Genomic DNA, 17,273 nt, shown 5'->3' with positions numbered 1-17,273 from the left:
AGAGCCCCACCATGTGGCCTCCATCCAGCCTGCTCTCTGTTCGGAGCTTCGGCTTCCTCCGTTACACAGTGAGGAGGCTGGATTGGAACTTCTGTGGCTTTCTCTGTGTTGGAACTCAGAGCCGTCTTTGCATTTTTCCAAGTGGGGTGTAGACAGGGAGTTCACAAAGGTGGGAGGGGGTGCCTCATGGTCCCTGCTCAGAAGGAATCTCCAGGACTTCAGGCCCTTCCCCTGGAACGGCGGCGGATTGAGGGGAACAGGGCAGGGATAGTCACAGGGATAGATAGAAGCTAAAAATAGACCTGAGAGAGTTTTCTCCAAAAATATATCCATTTAATTATCATCAAAATCCAAGCTAGGAAGCCTGAGGAATGGAGGCCCCAGGCCTCTACACGCTGAGAGCAGAGGTCAAGTGTCCAGAAGTGAGCGATCATCGGAGGAAGCCAGCCGTCAGGCAGGTGAGCATGGGGACCAGCAGGGCGGGCAGGGGCAAGGGAAGCAGCTGTCCCGGGGCCTGAGACTTGAACACGAGGCGCTGCCCCTGGTCCTGCAAGGGCCTGACGTTATCTGTCATTCTCAGTGTCTGTTCGTTATCATAGTACAGCTTCTTGGAGAATGTGAGGATCTGTGGAAGGGACCGGGCTCAGCAGGAAACCAGGAGCGAGCAGACCTGTGCTCCCTGCTGTGTGACCCCAGGCCAATCACCTTGCCTCTCTGAGCCCTCTTTAGTAAAGGGGCTCAGAATCTCTAGCTCTCAGGTTTCTTTTTGTTTTGTTTTGTTTTGTTTTTTCCTAGCTCTCAGGTTTTTGTGCAGATGAAAAGAATAAGGGATGTAGAATGCTTGGCACTGGTAGGGGCTTAGTTCCCACTAGCTTCCCTTAGCCAGGTGGACACACAGCTCACGGTTTTGAGGGCCCATAATCACTGATCTCTGCTGTATTATCACTGTTACTATAGAACAGTGGTTCTCAGACTTGAGCGCATGAGCATCACGGCGGGGCGGGGCAGGGGTGGGGGGCTTGTTGGGCCCCACATTGCCAGGCCCCACCCCCGGAGTTTCTGATTCAGTAGGACGGGGTAGGGGGCGGCGAGTTCCGAGAAATGAAATGTCTAGCATGTTGATGCCACTGGACCAGGGACCACCCTTTGAGAGCCACCGTTCGGCCGTGAAAGTATCCCTGGAGCAGGGATTTGGGCTCTTGGGTTCACGGCTGTATCCCTGGAGCCTAGTGTGTTGTAAGGCCTCGAGTACCCTTGTTGAATGAATGGACTGTTCTCCTGTGGCTGCACGGCCCCTCTCTCAGCTGCTCCTGGCCAGCCCCGGGCCCTCCCCGTTGCTGACACCTCCTCCCGGTCCAGGACACCAGCTCCCTGCCCTCAGCTGGACAACTCCCATCTACCTGCAGGGGGCAGCACGGAGGCCTTTCCTGACTGCTTCTGCCACAGCCTCCCCCACAGCCCTCAAGCCAGGGACGGGATAGGCGAGAACTTTCTTGTCTGCCCCAGGGAGGGTCTATGGATTCAACCAACAGGACCTCAGCTCCCTGGGGTGCCCCATCCCCACCCCAGCCCAGGGGGCCTCCGTGAGGATCCAGAGGGATGGTTTCTGGGGAACTGGGTGGTGGGAGGCTGCACCCTTGGCTGGGGCCCCATGTACCTGATCCCTGTGGAGCTGAATGTGCTCCTGGAACACCGTCCAGACAACCATTTCTTGGCAGCCTGGAGTGGTGAGTGAGCCCAGGTAGCGGTAGTAATGCCTCAGTTTCTCCTTCTTGGGGAGCAAGTCGAACAGGCTGATGCTCTCTTTCATCATGGTGTTCATCTCTGGGGTGGGGGTAGGTACAGAGGATACCGTCGATTGGCGGGGGAAGCAAGGGATCCCTGAGAGCCCCGGCCACCGCATCACCCTGGCCCTTCCTCTGTAGGAAGAAGTCTCCTTCCCTCCCCTCCCCCCCAGCCACTCACTGGGTCTAGGGACAGAAGACAGCGCCTCCACCAGGGGCTGGAAGCCATCATTCTTCTCAGATCCGACCTGGAACAGAAGGGAAGGGGGCTTGAGAGGGACTTGTGGAGAGCCAGTGCTGACGACCAGTCCATTCTCCTGGTCTGGGGTGGGGAGGGCAGGCCGCTTCTGGGACTGGGGCCCTGAGAGGCACTGGCCTCCCCACCTGGGGGTATACAAGCTGCTGAGAAACAGAGGGGAAGTCGGGGGCCCCCCAACCCCCTGCTGCCTTGCTGGAATCCCAGATCTCTGGATCCGAAGAAGCAGCTTCTCAGCCCCTGGGGGATGAGGGTCCCACCTCCACCAGGAAGGCCAGCACTGCAATCTCATCTTTGGCATCCTGGGCCTCTTTCTCGTTCCTCGATGTGCCCTTCACTTTCTCATGTACTATGTGCATCTGGTGTGGGAGGGGAATGGAGAGAGAACCCGTGAGGGGGCTGGAGCACCCTTCTTGCCCAAGGCAGGTCCACCCAGAGCCCAGCCATGCACCACCCTGGAAAGGGGCCCTCACCTCCATGGCAAAGCGACCCCCATCGATGGTGTGCTCTGAGCCCCCATCCAGCACCTCAGACCAGTGCAGGTGCAGCTGTGTGGCCCGGTACTGGCCACTCAGTCCTCCTCCAGTGATGGAAGCCTCGCCCTCCAGCAACACCATCACTGCAGGGCACAAGAGGGGGCCGAGTCCTCGCACCCACCTCCCCTAGCCTCTCCCAGCCCCACCCACACAGAACCTTCTCTCCTGCCCCCCGCCCCTTCCCAGGCTACAGTCCTGAGCCCTGCAGGGACAGGATGGGATCAGACAGGTGGTACAGCCCAGACCTGTCGCCGGCCACGCGCTGCCCCAAACATGCACCTGAGCCCAGTCCCTCCCCTGCTTCAAGCCCCTCCCTGATGCCGGGGCCTTCTCCATGTCCAACCCCCTCAGCCCCGGGGTGACCTGCGCCTGGGCCCAGTTCAGCTGCTCCTGGCCTGACTCTGGCCCGTCCTAGCCCCGCTCTCTGCCTCCGTGCCCACGGCGCCACACAGGGTTTTCTGAACACCCCAAGCCACTTCACACCTCTGCGCCTTTGCCCTATCGTTCCCTCTTCCTAGAACGCTGCCCCTCCTCCACCCAGACCGCCCTGATGAAAGTCCTGAAGATACTGTGAAGTGCTCCTTCCCTTCCGAAGCCCGTCCTGTTTCCCCTACCCCTGGGCTTTGCAAACCCCCCGCAGCAAAGGTGGACCTGGAGGAGCCCCCTAGCCGCTGCCTGCCCAGGTCCCCCCTTTCACCTCCCCAGGACCCACCTGAATGCCCATTGTTCTGGACTTTCCACTTTTGCTTCTTGTCATAGCCAGAGAAGGAGAAGTGTCCCAGGTCTGGGTCTACCTGTGCCTTTGTAGTTACAATGTTGATGGGGGACTGGCGGTTCTTCTGGCAGTCTTCACCCCACTGGCTAGGCCCTGAGCAGGGAGGAGGGGTCGGCCGAGAGTCAGGGGCACATGGCACCTCCTCAAGTTCAAGGAGGGGAAGGAGGGAGTGCTTGGAAGCCCTGAGTGGAGTCCCCTGGAAGGGGGCCTAGGAAAAGACAAGCTGACTAACAGTAAACATTATCTGAGGGCTTGGAGGCGGGGAAGGAGCCCTTGGAGGATGCTGATTCCCTGAACACGGGTGGTTGGGGCTTGGGGAGGGGGCAACACTGTTCAGTCACTGAAACAGGGCGTAGGCAGCAGGAGAACAGACTGCAGGGAAATGGATCAACAGTTGAAAAAAAAATGCTAAGGACAACCTCCCAGGTCCACCCGAAGAGGTGTCACTGGAATAGAACCAACTCTCTATTTTGTCATAAGAGGGCACCCAGCTGGCTCAGTTGGTGGAGCTTGTGACTCTCGATGTCAGGGTTATGAGTTCAAGTAGGGAGCCTACTTAAAAAAAAAAAAACAAAGTAAAATGTGTCTCTATATCTGATGCTACTGCTGATTTGTTTGTTAGAACACTTCCCCTCTTAGTGACAATGACGGGAGATGCCAGGGAAGACTTGCGTCACTCTACCTTCCCTGTCCTCTGAACACCAGGACTGTGTGTGTGTGTGTGTGTGTTTGAAGAACTGATATCTGACTGGGGGACCATCATTACCCTATCCTTCCCACCCTCCCTGGGTTTTCATTTTGACTTGGGCAGTCCCCACCACGCAGAAAAGCCCGTCCCCAAGACTTGCTGTACTCACCCAAGCAAGTATAGTTGGAGGCCTTGGCTTGAATCTCGTAGCACCAGTGTGACTCTGGAGTAGAGAGAGGAAGGATGTGAGGCCTGTGTCGGTGTATTTGCGCACACATGCATCTAGGAATAGAGTTGAGCTGTGTGCATATAAGCAACACTCTGTGTGTGTGTGTGTGTGTGTGTGTGTGTGTGTGTCTGTGTCTGTGTGTGTCTAGTGTACACACTGGGTCAGAGACTAGGAATATCCCTGGAGTCAGAGACCCCCTTGGGTTGGGGTAGAGCATTCCTGGAGTCTGGGACAGAGGCCCAAAGGAAGGAGACTTGAGAAAATATAGGGATGGGGACAGAAGTGGTAGAAGCAGCCAGGCCCCAGGTGACCCATGGCTGATCAACTGGTCATCGTGCCCAGGGCACTGGTCCTCAGGCTAAACAGCCACTCTTGAGGGGCCTTGGGAGGTCCTCTGAGGCCCTCACTGCTACCCAGGGGCTGGCCTTGACACTCCTCCAGTTGCTATCAGCCTCTTCTTCCTCCCTTGTATCTCCCACCCCAAACCTGGAAGGGAGGTTTGGGGTGGGAGGGCAGGAACGGAATTAGGCCCAGGCTCTCCTCCTGGGACAATAGAGCCAAGTTCAGCTTGGCTGCCTTCCCAGACTTGATCTGGGATGATGGAGATTAGACTAGCCCTTCCCTGGAACACACGCTCTTGTGTGATTAAGACCCATTCTGGACTAAACTCTCACAGCCCACCAGGGAAGGCAATCAAGGCTTTTCCCCTGTCCCACCACCCCAAAATCCTGGGACATGAGAGCAGATTCGGATTCTAATCCCAGCTCTGATTCAGGGCAGTAGAGCCAGCATCCCTGAAAAGAGGCTGCACTGCAAACATACTAACTAAATGCAAGATATTACCCAACAGGGGAAACTGCCAGGGCAGGGTGCCTTGGAACCTTCTGCGCTTTCTGCTCAGTTTTTCTCTAAACCTAAAACTCTCTATAATTACAGTCTTTTTTTTTTAAGATTTTATTTATTTATTTGAGAGAGAGAATGAGAGCTAGAGAGCATGAGAGGGAAGAGGGTCAGAGGGAGAAGCAGACTCCCTGCTGAGCAGGGAGCCCGATGTGGGACTCGATCCCGGGACTCCAGGATCATGACCTGAGCCGAAGGCAGTCGCTTAACCAACTGAGCCACCCAGGCACCCTATAATTATAGTCTATTGATTAAAAAAAAAAAAAAAAAAAAAGGCTGCAGCAGTAGGGTGGACAAAACATTTGATCCAGAGCTGGAATTCTGGCTGGACCACTTTGGGGCAAGTCACCTTAATCTCCCTGAGCCTCAGTTTTCTCATCTGTCAAATGGAGCTAAGAGCATCCGCCTCACTGGGCTGTGGGAGGATGAAATGAGAGACAGTAGAGTTGTCCAGGCAGCCTAGAAGCATAGTAAAGTCCCCAGTGAGTCCTTACTTTCCCTGGCCTCCCTCCCACTGGCCTCAGATCAGTGCGCAGATGGCCAAAGCCCGGGCTGGGCAGAGAGGATAGAAATGAAGTGAGCTGGAAAGAAATCAGGGATGAGAAAATTCCCAAGAAAAGCACAGCTTCCCACTCAGCCTGAGCTGAGGCCTCTGAGCACCTCCGCCCCCTTCTCTCGGGGCTGCCTCCATCCACCCGACCTCTGCTGAGGTCTCTGGAATGAGGCCAGGGTGGGGCAGGAGCCAGGAGGAGGTCAGGTTCTCAGTAGGGGAGGGGACGAGGGGCGCCAGGCCAGGAGAGTGAGCATCCCCGGAAAACGGGCACCTTCTCACTCCAGGGCCCTCAGAGCCAGCTAGGGCTTTGCGGTTGCCAGCTCTGGGTCCGGGGCTTCGCCTGCCGCCTGCCATGCCAGTCCGACCTCTTTCAGAATCTGCCAGTTCCTGCAGGGTCCTCCCCACCATCCGCTGCCCCCCACCCCCCACCGAGGGGCACTTCCGCATCCCAGGAACCCCTATGTGTGTCAACTCTGCAAGGGGCAGAGGCCCCTCTCTGCAGGTGGTCAGAGCTGCGAAGTTGGAGCCTGCTCACCTGGCTCAGTCCTGGCTCAGTCCTGGCTCTCGCTCTTGCCTAATCTCTACGGGAGAGGTCATTAACTTTCCCGAGCCTTCCATTCTACCTCAGGCAGAACGAACTGCCACCCAACAGCCCAGGACTGTGGTCAGGGTCTGAGGAGACGATGGATGGAGCTCACTTGTAACCGTGAAAGGCTCCTTGTTGTAATTCACCTGTGTCCTCCCCTCTCAAAGGTCCTGAAGGCAGAAGGGGCCTCCAAGGTTGACTGGAAGCCCCAGTGGAAGCTCTTCCAGGGGAAGCCTTGCTGAAGCCAGAGTCCTGAGGAAGAGCGGACCCTTCTCTCAGCCTCCCCAGGGCCCATCTGGTTCAGGCTGAGCCATTCTCGGGAATGTGCTCTTCCCTGACTCTGGCGACGGCTCCTGGTTTTGTAATGGTGACCTCTGATCCACTGTCTTAATTGTGGAGACTTTCGACCCGTGTGACTGAATGCTCTTGTAACTACCCTCTTCGGGAGGCAAGAACCAGGAAAACAGTGTTGATGAGGCCAGGGGTCAGGTCTGTGTCCATGGGCTGAGATGGCAGGGTCACAAACCAGCTCAGGTTCCTGTATTCATTCATGAGAGGGCTGCCCTTGCAAATAATGACAAGCCTGCTGCCTTAGTCCATCTCCAGAGGGCCTGGGAAGGAGAGGGGCTCCCCACAGACAGATCCTGGCTCCAAGCTCCAGGTTCTACCTAGGTGACCCGCCCTGACCAGGGATGCATTCATAGACCTCGCAACCATCACCAATCACCCAGCCACTGTCCCCCCACCCTTGACTTGCCCCCCCACCCAACACCTTCCTTTAGAGTTGACTCAAGAAATTCTCTCTGATGGACCTTGCTCACTCTACCCACCCCCTCTGTGGGGAACAAGGAACCCTGGAAACCAGCTCAGCAAAACCCTAGTATGTCCTGGCAAAGTCTCAGCATCTCCCGGCCAGGGTTCTGGGGCCCCAAAGAGACCTAGGATCCTCTCCCCTCCTCCTCCCTCCATGGCAGCAGATGCTCTGGGTCGTCTGATGTGTATCCTGGTCACTCTGCAGCCTCAAGTGTCCCAGGGGATGAAATGGGTAGAGGAAGACAGGTCCCGAGACAGTTTCCAGTCAGAAAGCCCCACGCTTAAGGGGAGCACAGCTTGTAGGAGGGGGCAGCTGAGCTAGATTCCTGGCTGGCTGGCCCCAGGCCAGTGGTAGAGCCATGACGCCATCACGCATGGGGGCGTCTGCCATGCGCCACTCAGGTACCTCACTAAGCACTTACATCCACTAGCTCACCTGAATCCTTAAAACACCTGAAGTCAGACTTACTATCTCTATATTGTGAGAAAACTGAGGTGAAGTGACTTACCCAGGGCCACACAGCTACAAAGCAACGGAATTAATTGCTAAGTGTTTCTCTTTTCTCTTTCTACTGAGCCCAGCCCCTTAGGTAGGTTTCACACTCCATGGTTACATATAAATTTTTTCACATCCTGGCTTTCCTCTTTCCTCCTTCCTCCTCTCCTAGGAAGAAGCCAGTAGTTTCTGCAAGATTCCCCTCATCCCCTTACCACACACACACACACACACACACACACACACACACACACACACACCCCTAAATCTTTCCTGCAAAGGGCACATTCCTGCAAAAGCCTTCTCTGCTGCCGAGGGCACCTTCACCCCTCACTCCACGACTCCAAGAAAGGAGCATCTAGCTTTGGAGAGGAAGTTTGGCCAGCTGGACCCGAACGGGGGACCATCGGAGGGGTAAGCTGAGCCGGGGACTGGCGGATGAGGGCTTCCTGCAGAGGAGATGGTCCCCTATGGGGCCGCAGAAAAGATGCCTCCCCGGATCCCTGTGCCCAGCCGTGGGGTTGGAGGCGCTTTCAGCTCCTTATCAAATATTAACACACAACCCCTGCCACCTCCCACCTAGGTGAATAATTAAGAGCTCGGCCACATCAATCTTTAAACGAAAATCACCCTGGCCGGAAAGACCGGCTCGGCCAGGGCCTCGGGTCTCCTCGTGTTCCACCCCCCACCCCCCACCCCGCCGCCGGCTCCCATTAGGGCGCTGGGGGCTGGGGAGGGGAAGGGGGCCCGGCAGCCTCGGGTGACAAGGAACCCAGGGTGCGAAGCGGAAAAGCCAGGTCCCCCGCGCTCTGGGCGGGGAGCAGCCCCTCAGCACTGAGCCCCGGCGGAACGGACAGCGACCCGGGGACAGGCTGAGGACCAAAGAAGCGGGCAACGTCAGAAAGGGCGAGAACGGCGTGCGCGCGTCGAGGCTGGTCGGAGAAGCGTCCACATCACTGACTCGCACGCTCGCCGGGCCGAGCGCCCCGAAGCCCCGCAGAACCCGCAAAACCCCGCAGCAGCGCACACGCGTGCACACAGCGCTCCGCCGCCGCACGTGGCCGCCCCGCCAGCCGTCCCGCCCCGTGGCCGCGGCGGTAGCCCCCGCAGCCCGAGCCCCGAGCCCGGCGCGCGCCCAGCGCCCCGCGCGCACTGGGGCTGGGGGCGCCGAGGGGCCGCCCGCCCAGGGGCCGGAGGGGGGCCCGCGCTGTCACCTGCGCTGGCCAAGGGCCGGGCGGCGGCGAGGGCCAGGAGCGCGGGCAGCAGCCGCATCCCGCACAGGAGCCGAGACGCCGCCGAGCCGGGGGTCGCGTGCCGAGGAGGCCTCCGGGGGTGCCGCGATCATGCCGGCCCCGGGTTTTATAGCGGAGCCGCGACGGGAGGGAGCCCCGACAGAGGGACGCGGGTAGCGGCTCCTCCCCCTGGCGGAGCCTCCCCTCCTCGCGTCCTGTCCCTGCGCTGAAATCCGCTCCCCTCCTGTGCTCCCACCCCCTGCCGGGCCACCTTGTGCCTCGTGCCCGCACCGCCACCACCCCGCCCCCGCCGCCGGCTCCGCTCCTCTCGCCTCGGAGGCAGCGCCCTGCCCCGCACACCCAAGAGCGGCCCGCCCCCGTCTCACACCTGGTCTCTGGTTTGGGAAGGGGGTGGTGGTGACCTCTCGAGGTACTTGATCGATACAAGGGTGGGTGCCCGGATTCCTGCCTTTGATCACTTTGGCCTGGACCCCCCGCGCCGCCCTCTCGCTCCCTCCAGTCTGCCGGGGCCTTGGAATAGGCCTGGGCTGGAGGTGGACGGGTAGAGATAGCTTCCCGAGGATGGTGCTGTCGAGGGATGTGTGCTGGTGTTTCTTGAATCCGGTGTCCCCAGAAAGAAGGCTTGCTTTTCTCGCTCAGGCTGTGGTCGCTGATTATCTGGTCTCTTTTCTGTTTCCTCCCAGGCTGCTCCAAACTTAATTTCTAAGCAGACCAAAGACACTTCTTCCAACACGGAATGAAGACGCCTCTAAATTGCTGTGTGAGCATTTATGTGATGGCCAGAGCAGGAAGACAGGGGCGGTGAGGGGCAGAACTGAGAAATAGATCCCAAGGGGCTTATGGGGTCAGAGGGAGGGGGCTGGTTCCTGTTTTGAGGCCCCCAGACCCCTGAGATGCGATGGGAAGAGAAGAGACAGGGGTCTGAAGGGACCCCTAGTTCTCTCATCTGCCAGGATCTTCAGGGGGGTCCAGGCTTGAAGGAAGCCCTAGCATTTGGGACAACGGGGCTGAGGGCAGTCATAGAGAGGAAGCTGCCCCTGGTCTCAGGAGGGGTACTCTGTCTCCTGGCTGCCTCCCCCCGGCTGCAGGGCCTCTAGACTCTTTCACGATGGCTCTAGGTACTCTGCGTCCCACATCGGGTGGGACCTTCTGTGGGGGTTTGGAAAGCTCAGTCTTGGGTAGGGAAGAGGGACAGGGAACCAGGCAGCGGGCCTGGGCCCCCTTCATCAACAGGAAGCCCCTGTTTTCTGGTTTAGTCGCTTCCCCATCCGCTGCCAACCTTTCTGCTCCCACTGGCCTTTGAACCTAGGCTAGGGACCTCTGAAGAGGGATTGCTTCTCCTAGAACTCTCCAGGCAAAGGGGCCTCCTCCTTGCTCAGAGTCCTGGCTCTAACCTCTGCCCCCCCCCCCCCCCCCACCTCCTGGCCCAGGATCACAGCCTCAAGGAGCAGCTTTGATCCTTCGGAGAGGGGAGGGGGCGTCCACATCATGTTTAGGGCTCTATTGTCTACACTGCTTTTGAATTTAATCAGCAGCTGAGGCTGTGGCAGTTAGGGGAGGGATTCCACACCCTAGGGCCTTTTCTGGGGAGTGGATTTATGTCCTCAGGGCTATAAAAATATATCTCTCAGGACTGGGGAATGGAGTGGGGAGGAACCCTATTCCTGGGAATGAAATGTACTTCAGGGGGTCCGTGTGACCCCCCCAGGCCAGCCCCCTGACTGGCAGGAGAGATTGAAAACCTTTGGTGGGGTTAAGGGGCTACTGATCAGTGACCTTCGGACCCACTTCAAAGTCCATCCCCTTGGGGCCTCCCAGGGGAGAAGAATGTGATGGGGGAGCTTCCCTTGCTCCACACCTGCGAGTGTGCCCCCCTAGCATGCAGGGGCCAGCGAGATGGGGGAGAACCGAGCTCTGGTGTAGTGTCCCCTCTGAGGCATGGAGCATGCATGGGAGGAGGTTAAGGATGGGAGCCTCCTCACGGATGTGCCTCCATCAGGGACACCACAGAGGCTGTACATGGGCAATGCGGGACGTTGGGGCATAGCTCCTGCTCTGTATGGCATCTCCCCAAGGCTACATGGGGCAAGAGGCTCCCCGCTTCTAGGCTTAACATTCCCAGCCTTATCTCCCAGCCAACCCCCCTGTCCTGGCTTGCCATAAACTAGTCACCTGTCACTGTCTAGGCCCAGGGCCCCGCTCCCATGGAGGGGACAAAGCCCTCATTCAAGCAGGGGTCATTAGAGCAAGGATGGGCCCTGTCACGTCTTAGTGACTTACAGGGCCCATAAAGCTGCCAACCCCAGGCCCACTGGCCCCAGCCCTGGCACGGTTTCCTTCCTCTTACTCTGCCCAGGCTCCCCAAGTGTCCTGCATTCAAGGCTCTGCGCTTCCTCTAACCTAGGCATGGCCTTGGGCAACTTTCCTACTCCTCTCTGATTGCAACTTCCTTGGCTGTAAAGTGGGGATGGGATGGTCATCCCTGCCCTCTGCCAATGAACAGTTACTGAGAACCAGCTGTGAACCAGTACCTGCCCAGCCCAGGCTTTCACAATGCACCTCATGGCTCCTGGGTGCCTCCTCCCCTGACCCATGGCTGTCGCAGAGATGAATCATGGCTCTCATCCTCTGGGGATGCTCACCCCCATGGCGCCGTCTGGTGTGAGGTGGTTCCCGGTGTTCATCAGTCAGAGGAAGGCTGAGCGTGTACCCCTAAACAGAAACCCATCGCACCTATGTTCAGGCAGCAAGGTGGGCTGACAGAGTATGAAGCAGAAGCTTAGAACCCGCTTTGGAGCAACACTGCTCTGGGTTCACATCCCAGCCCCACCACTCACCCTTTACCTCCCTCAGGCTCAATGTCCTGATCAGGAAAATGGGGATAAAGACAGCACCTCCCTCACATGGTATGGTTAGGCTCCAACTATGTGATGCTAAGTGAAGAGCCTGGTACAGGTCTAGACACTCAGTAAGTACTCAACAAACCTCAGCTCTAATTACTAGCCATTAAGGGCAAAAATGGCACATGCCCTTGATTGTATAGGAGCCCAGAGAAGTGGTGCCTCAACCAGTCAGTGAGTGGAGAATTGGAGAAGGCTTCCTGGAGGAGATGAGATCCACACTGAGTATTAGAAGACAAGTAGATGTTAACCCGAAAAGGGAAGGGAAGTCCAGCCAGAGGGAACAGAATGAGAAGAGGCAGAGTGGGGTGGCTAGTCACTAAGTGAGAGGTAAGGGTGCTGAGAGACAGAATTGGGGAGGTATTTGGCATCAGATGGATAGGACCTGTTTGTTGGGGTTAGAAGGTTGGACTGATACTTCTTTTGATGAGGGGGTTGATCTCAAGAGCCTGATTTTCTAGGTCAGGAAACCTCTTCAGAGAGGGTCCCTCGGCCCTAGAAAGGGACAGGGATCCTTAATTACTACTTTGAGTCACAAAAGAGGAAGCTGAGGCTCAGAGAGAGCAGGAACTCACCTAAGTTGCCCAGCAAAGAGAGAGCAGAGCTGAGATTTGAACCCGGGTCTCCTGCTTCCCTCCTCATTTCCATGCCATTTCACCCCCCTCTCTCAAACACACACACACCTCCCTCCCACAGGGATACCCAGCCTCCATCTCCCATTGCTTTCTGCACTCTCAGGGCCTCCTCGGATTAGCAGATAATTCAAGGAAATGTTTGCAGAGACTCCAGGTTTGTGTCCCTGGAAGTTAAGATGAAACCCACATGCGGAAGAAGGTTTAATCAATATTCTCCTCTCCACCACTCCCCAACCTGGATCTCTGCCATGTTCCAGCAGAGACAAGAAAGCTCCTTTCCTGCTAGCATCTGTGAAAGCTGCAGTTCTTCTTCCCTCATCCTCACGCCTACCCTATTTCTCTGGTCTATAGGGAGAATCCTGGGGGAGAGTGGGGGGGGCAGAAAGATTTGGAGGCTCTCATGGGGGCAGGATAGGGGCCTCCTTAGTGGAGGGGTTGGTGGAAACTTCTGCCCTTGAACATTTTGAAATAACAGCAGTAAGAAGCATGGGGAATGGTCCAGCAGTGGAGATGACATATGTTCTGTTCCTGCCCTGCAGAGAGTTCAGGAAAACTCCCCCAGGGCTGTCCCCCTCTCTTCTGTGTCTCAACCACAGGAATCCAGGCTCACACCAGCAGGAGGCTGGGATCAGAGCTGCTTTGGATTTTCCAAGTGTATCCACTTACGTTCTGGTTTCGTGATAGGAGAACCTCCGAAGAGGATGATGAGGGTGGAACCAGGTGGGGAGAAAAAGGCAGCCTTGGGGGAAAAGGGGACATTCCCTCCTCAGTTCATGATGCGGCCACATGAGGAGAACAGGCTCTTTCAGGGTGTGTGTGTGTGTGTGTGTGTGTGTGTGTGTGTGTGTGTGTGTGTTAACTTCTTTTTCTCTGATTATCCAGGTAATACTCATTGTAGAATATTTTTGAAAGAAGCAGTGGGGAAAAATCACCAAAAACCTTATCTCTCAGAGGCAACTATTTTACAATTTGACATATTTTTAAGAAAAAAAATTAAACAAAATAATCACCTCCCCACCTTAATCTGTTTAATTTTTCTTTCTCCCTCTCTCTCTCTCTCTCTCTCTCTCTTTTTTAAGATTTTATTTATTTATTTGACACAGCGAGAGAGAGACACAGCGAGAGAAGGAACACAAGCAGGGGGAGTGGGAGAGGGAGAAGCAGGCTTCCTGCTGAGCAGGGAGCCCGATGCGGGGCTCGATCCCAGGACCCTGGGATCATGACCTGAGCGGAAGGCAGACGCTTAATGACTGAGCCACCCAGGCACCACCTGTTTAATTTTTCTGTCTTCTCTTTCTGTCTTTATCTATAGGAAAAACACTGTTGACATAGTGAACAGCTCAGTGTCATGCTTTTTAACCTTCACATTTCAGTGTAAACATGAGTCCACCTTACCTCACAGCCTTTGCAACTGTCATTTTGTGGTTCCCATTGTACCCAGGCTGTGTCCTCAGCTGACTTCCCATTGTAAATAACACTTGAAGGAACATCTTCCACTGAGGGGCAGAGCTGTAGGCTGGGGAAGGAAACCAGGTGTCCCAGGGCCTTCCCCCAGCTCCTCATTGAACAGAACTGCCATCAGTTCAGGAGAGCAATGTGGAGGTGGGATAAAGGAGAAGGCAAAAGATTTGTGTGGGACCCCTGCCAAGGGACCCTCAGAGGTCAACTGGAGAATCTGAGCCTGGAGTCTCTTTGACCTCGGGTGTGCCTGTAAGGGAACATGTGGGAGGGGGCTGGGGAGATGAGGGGGTTGTTCTGTGTAGATCTGAGGGGAAGAGAGGCTGGGAGGAAAAGTGTGCGGGTGGGTGCCTCGGCCCCAGGGTGTGTTTGCACAGCAATGGCGCCCTCTGCTGTCCCTGTGCTTCCAACCCATCAGGGCCTTTTACACTTCCAAGTTCTTGCCACTGGCTAACTAGATCAGTCTGTCCTGCCCCGGCGTTTTTCAGTTGGGCATGGGTGTCATCTAATGACAGTGAAAGAGCATGCAGAGAGTTGGAAAGCAACTCGTTAGGGTCACCCCATACCTGATTCCCAGAACTTTAGCCCCCTTCAAGAGACTTCACACCATGACCACCGAAAGCAACCTCATTTCACACCTGAACTACTCTCAGATATCAGAAGGGAAACGGAGACAAGTACTTGAGAATGTGTCAGCAAGTACCACACCCTAGCTCCTTCCTTCGGGTGTGGCCCTGGCTCCCCCATACCCCGGGGACATGATGAAGGTGTCAGAGCCGCAGATAGAAGCTGAGATTTAGCAAGGCTGCATAGATTGTTCACCTCCTGCCTCTGGTAAGAGCTACGTGTGGGTACATGTGGGATGGTAAGAATAATCTGCCCTGCCTCCTCCCTTATTCTGGCAACCAAGGGAGGTGGGGGGCAAGTGGCTGCCATAGTAAGTAACCTCAAAGTTAACTCTGAAATGTAGTTAAAGTTCGATGAGACCTACGCTAGATGGGACTGGGCAGGGCTGGCTTCATGAGTGTGGGACTTGTGTAGACACAGAGGGGCCGCACTTGTTTGAATATTCTGCCGTCGCCCTCTTGACATTCTTTTTTTTTTTTTTAAGATTTTATTTATTTATTTGACACAGAGAGAGAGTGAAAGAGCACAAGCAGGGGGAGCAGCACGCAGGGGGAGAGGGAGAAGCAGACTCCCTGTTGAGCAGGAAGCCCAACACGGGGCTCGATCCCAGGACCCTGGGTGGATCTCCACCCTCCTAGGGCTGGCCAGGAAGGAGGCAATGGTGCCTCAGAGAACCCATGGGCCAGCAGCCCCTTGTGGAGCCCTCAGCTGGGTCACATTCTGCTTTCTCGAAGCTTGGACTCCGGCGTGCTTGCAATTCAAACCAGTGATGGTTTGAACTGTTAAAACAGAGGATGATCCATGCAAGTGATTGGACAGTGTGAACGTGTCCTAGAGTTCGGGTCGGATTCTGAGTGGAGGCTACAAGTGGGGGATGTGGCTCCCAGGAGGGATGGGAGTAGTTGGGAGCTTCAGCACCGTGAGATGGACAGCACCCTTGAGGCCTGGGCTGAAATCCTACTGGGGCGGTGACAGCCCCACTCCCCCACTGTAAGTTTTACCCTGGGAAGCAAGGCAGAGGAGTGCGCCCAGTAGGGCCAAGCCCCTGAGCCGGGGCCACAAGTCCCAGAGGCTGGCTGGGGCTCGGAGCCTGTGCTCAGGGAACCAGCCAGAGTTTGAGGTCAGGGATGAGAGGGAAGGAGGTAGGGAGGGAGCTTGAATTGAGCTAGCCTGGGGGGGCTGGTGTTCCAGGAACGTGGAGCCAAGAGCTGGAGGCAGAGGCCTGGTCACACCCCTGGGGCCTCTTCCCTGTTCACTTGGAATCCCAGTATAGACTCTGGTTCCAGTGCTTGTTGTGACAAACCCTCCTGCACCCGCAGGCCCACCTCACACCCCAAGTTAAAAGGAAAGGTAAGGGCACCTCTGAGGAGAAATGGAGGTGCAGAAGGGCTGTTTCGGGGGAGGGAGGCAGAGAGATCCAGCTGTGCTGACTCAGTGACAGTGAGGGACATGGTGGACTGTTTCTAGGAAACATGAAAATGACCCTTTGTAGGATTCAGATTCCGTGTTTCATGGAGGGGAGTAGAGCAGCATCCCAACCAGGGCCTCCTCCCAGCAGCCACCCTGTCCCTGGAGCCTCCATGGTTGGTCGTGGGGCACCCCTGTCAGAGTGCGACAGAAAGGGGGAAATGAGTGGACAAAGGCGGAGGGGAGACACTTGAGGGCAGCAGTTTATGGTCATGGGAGGGCAAGCACAGTTGGTGTGCCCTGGACAGGTCACCCAGCCCCACCCCAGGACCAGGATGAGGCCCTGGACTTCCATTAAACACGACTCCATCTATACACAAGGCCTCCCCTCCTGAGCTCCCGTGCACCCAACCGGTCCCGCTCATCTCTGCCCATGGCCACTCCCCAGGCAGTCCGCCAGCGCTGGTCTGGGGAGCCACCTCCTAGCCGTGTCAGTCTCCTGGAATTTCTGATTCCATCTACTCACAACACCCTTCTTGAGCAAACTTGTACAGCCCCTCAAGCCTGAAGTGTCCCAACGCCTCCAGTTGGGTGGTGGCTCCCTAGCTTGGGGCCCTTGGCCCAGGCCCCATCGTCTGGTGGCAGATGTCACTGGGTGTGGTCCTCTTGTCTCTTCCCCGATCAGTCTCTCCCAACCCCGAGGCCCTGAGCTCAGTCAGGTCAGGATCCAGGTCGGCTTCTCCCACAGCAAAGCTCTTACACGGTGGGAGTGGGAGCTCCGCAAATATGTGTCAGTGAGCCAGCCTTGTCTTGCTGTACTCATTGTGGGTGGTCTGACTGAAGAAAGGTGGGTCCCTATAGGCCAGTGGCTCAGGATCACCCCGGGAGCGTTTCTGTGAATGCCTGTACCAGGCCCCAGCTGCTGGGACCAATCCAGGCTTGCCCAGTTGCAAGATGTATTGGCAATGTTATGAAAATAACATGGTGAATCTCGGCGCATTTTGCATTCATTTTACAGCTAGGGCTACAGAGAGGGGGCTGTAATTTGTCCCCAGTCACACAGAGAGGTAGGTAGACCCAGGCAATCAGAGGGAGGCCCCTCACACCCCTTTCCTGTCCTCAGAATGTGCATGCAGCTGCTTGCCTTTCCCACACTAGAAGCTGCCCAAGGACACAGCCTTGAGAGAGAGAGACCATCTTGACTGTATGTGTGACTGAACCCAGTTAAGGCCTTTATATAAACTCTTAAGATTCTGTCAGTGGGTGCGGAGATAATACTCACCTTGCTGCTGGCCAAGACAAGCCTCATATGTAAGTTCCCTCGCTTGTCAAACCTGCCACCTACCCACAGAATGGTTTGTCTCCTTCTCCCTCTCT

At 56.4% G+C, this 17,273-nt stretch overlaps 1 protein-coding gene across 1 annotated transcript; it reads right to left on the bottom strand.

Moving 5' to 3' along the window:
* Nucleotides 1-311: 311 nt before the first annotated feature.
* CA4 (carbonic anhydrase 4) lies at nt 312-9,089 on the bottom strand. The gene is made up of 8 exons (XM_027603205.1): nt 8,831-9,089; nt 4,209-4,262; nt 3,289-3,444; nt 2,514-2,659; nt 2,301-2,399; nt 1,966-2,032; nt 1,658-1,824; nt 312-625 (listed from the first exon to the last, which is right to left on the bottom strand). The coding sequence occupies exons 1-8, from the start codon at nt 8,886-8,888 to the stop codon at nt 431-433; spliced, it is 942 nt and encodes a 313-aa protein (XP_027459006.1). The 5' UTR covers nt 8,889-9,089; the 3' UTR covers nt 312-430.
* Between the last annotated feature and the right edge of the window lie 8,184 nt (nt 9,090-17,273).

This window comes from Zalophus californianus, chromosome 16 (genome assembly GCF_009762305.2).
Source record: "Zalophus californianus isolate mZalCal1 chromosome 16, mZalCal1.pri.v2, whole genome shotgun sequence".
NCBI classification, from domain to species: Eukaryota; Metazoa; Chordata; class Mammalia; order Carnivora; family Otariidae; genus Zalophus; species Zalophus californianus.
This window is presented reverse-complemented; position numbering and strand designations above follow the sequence as displayed.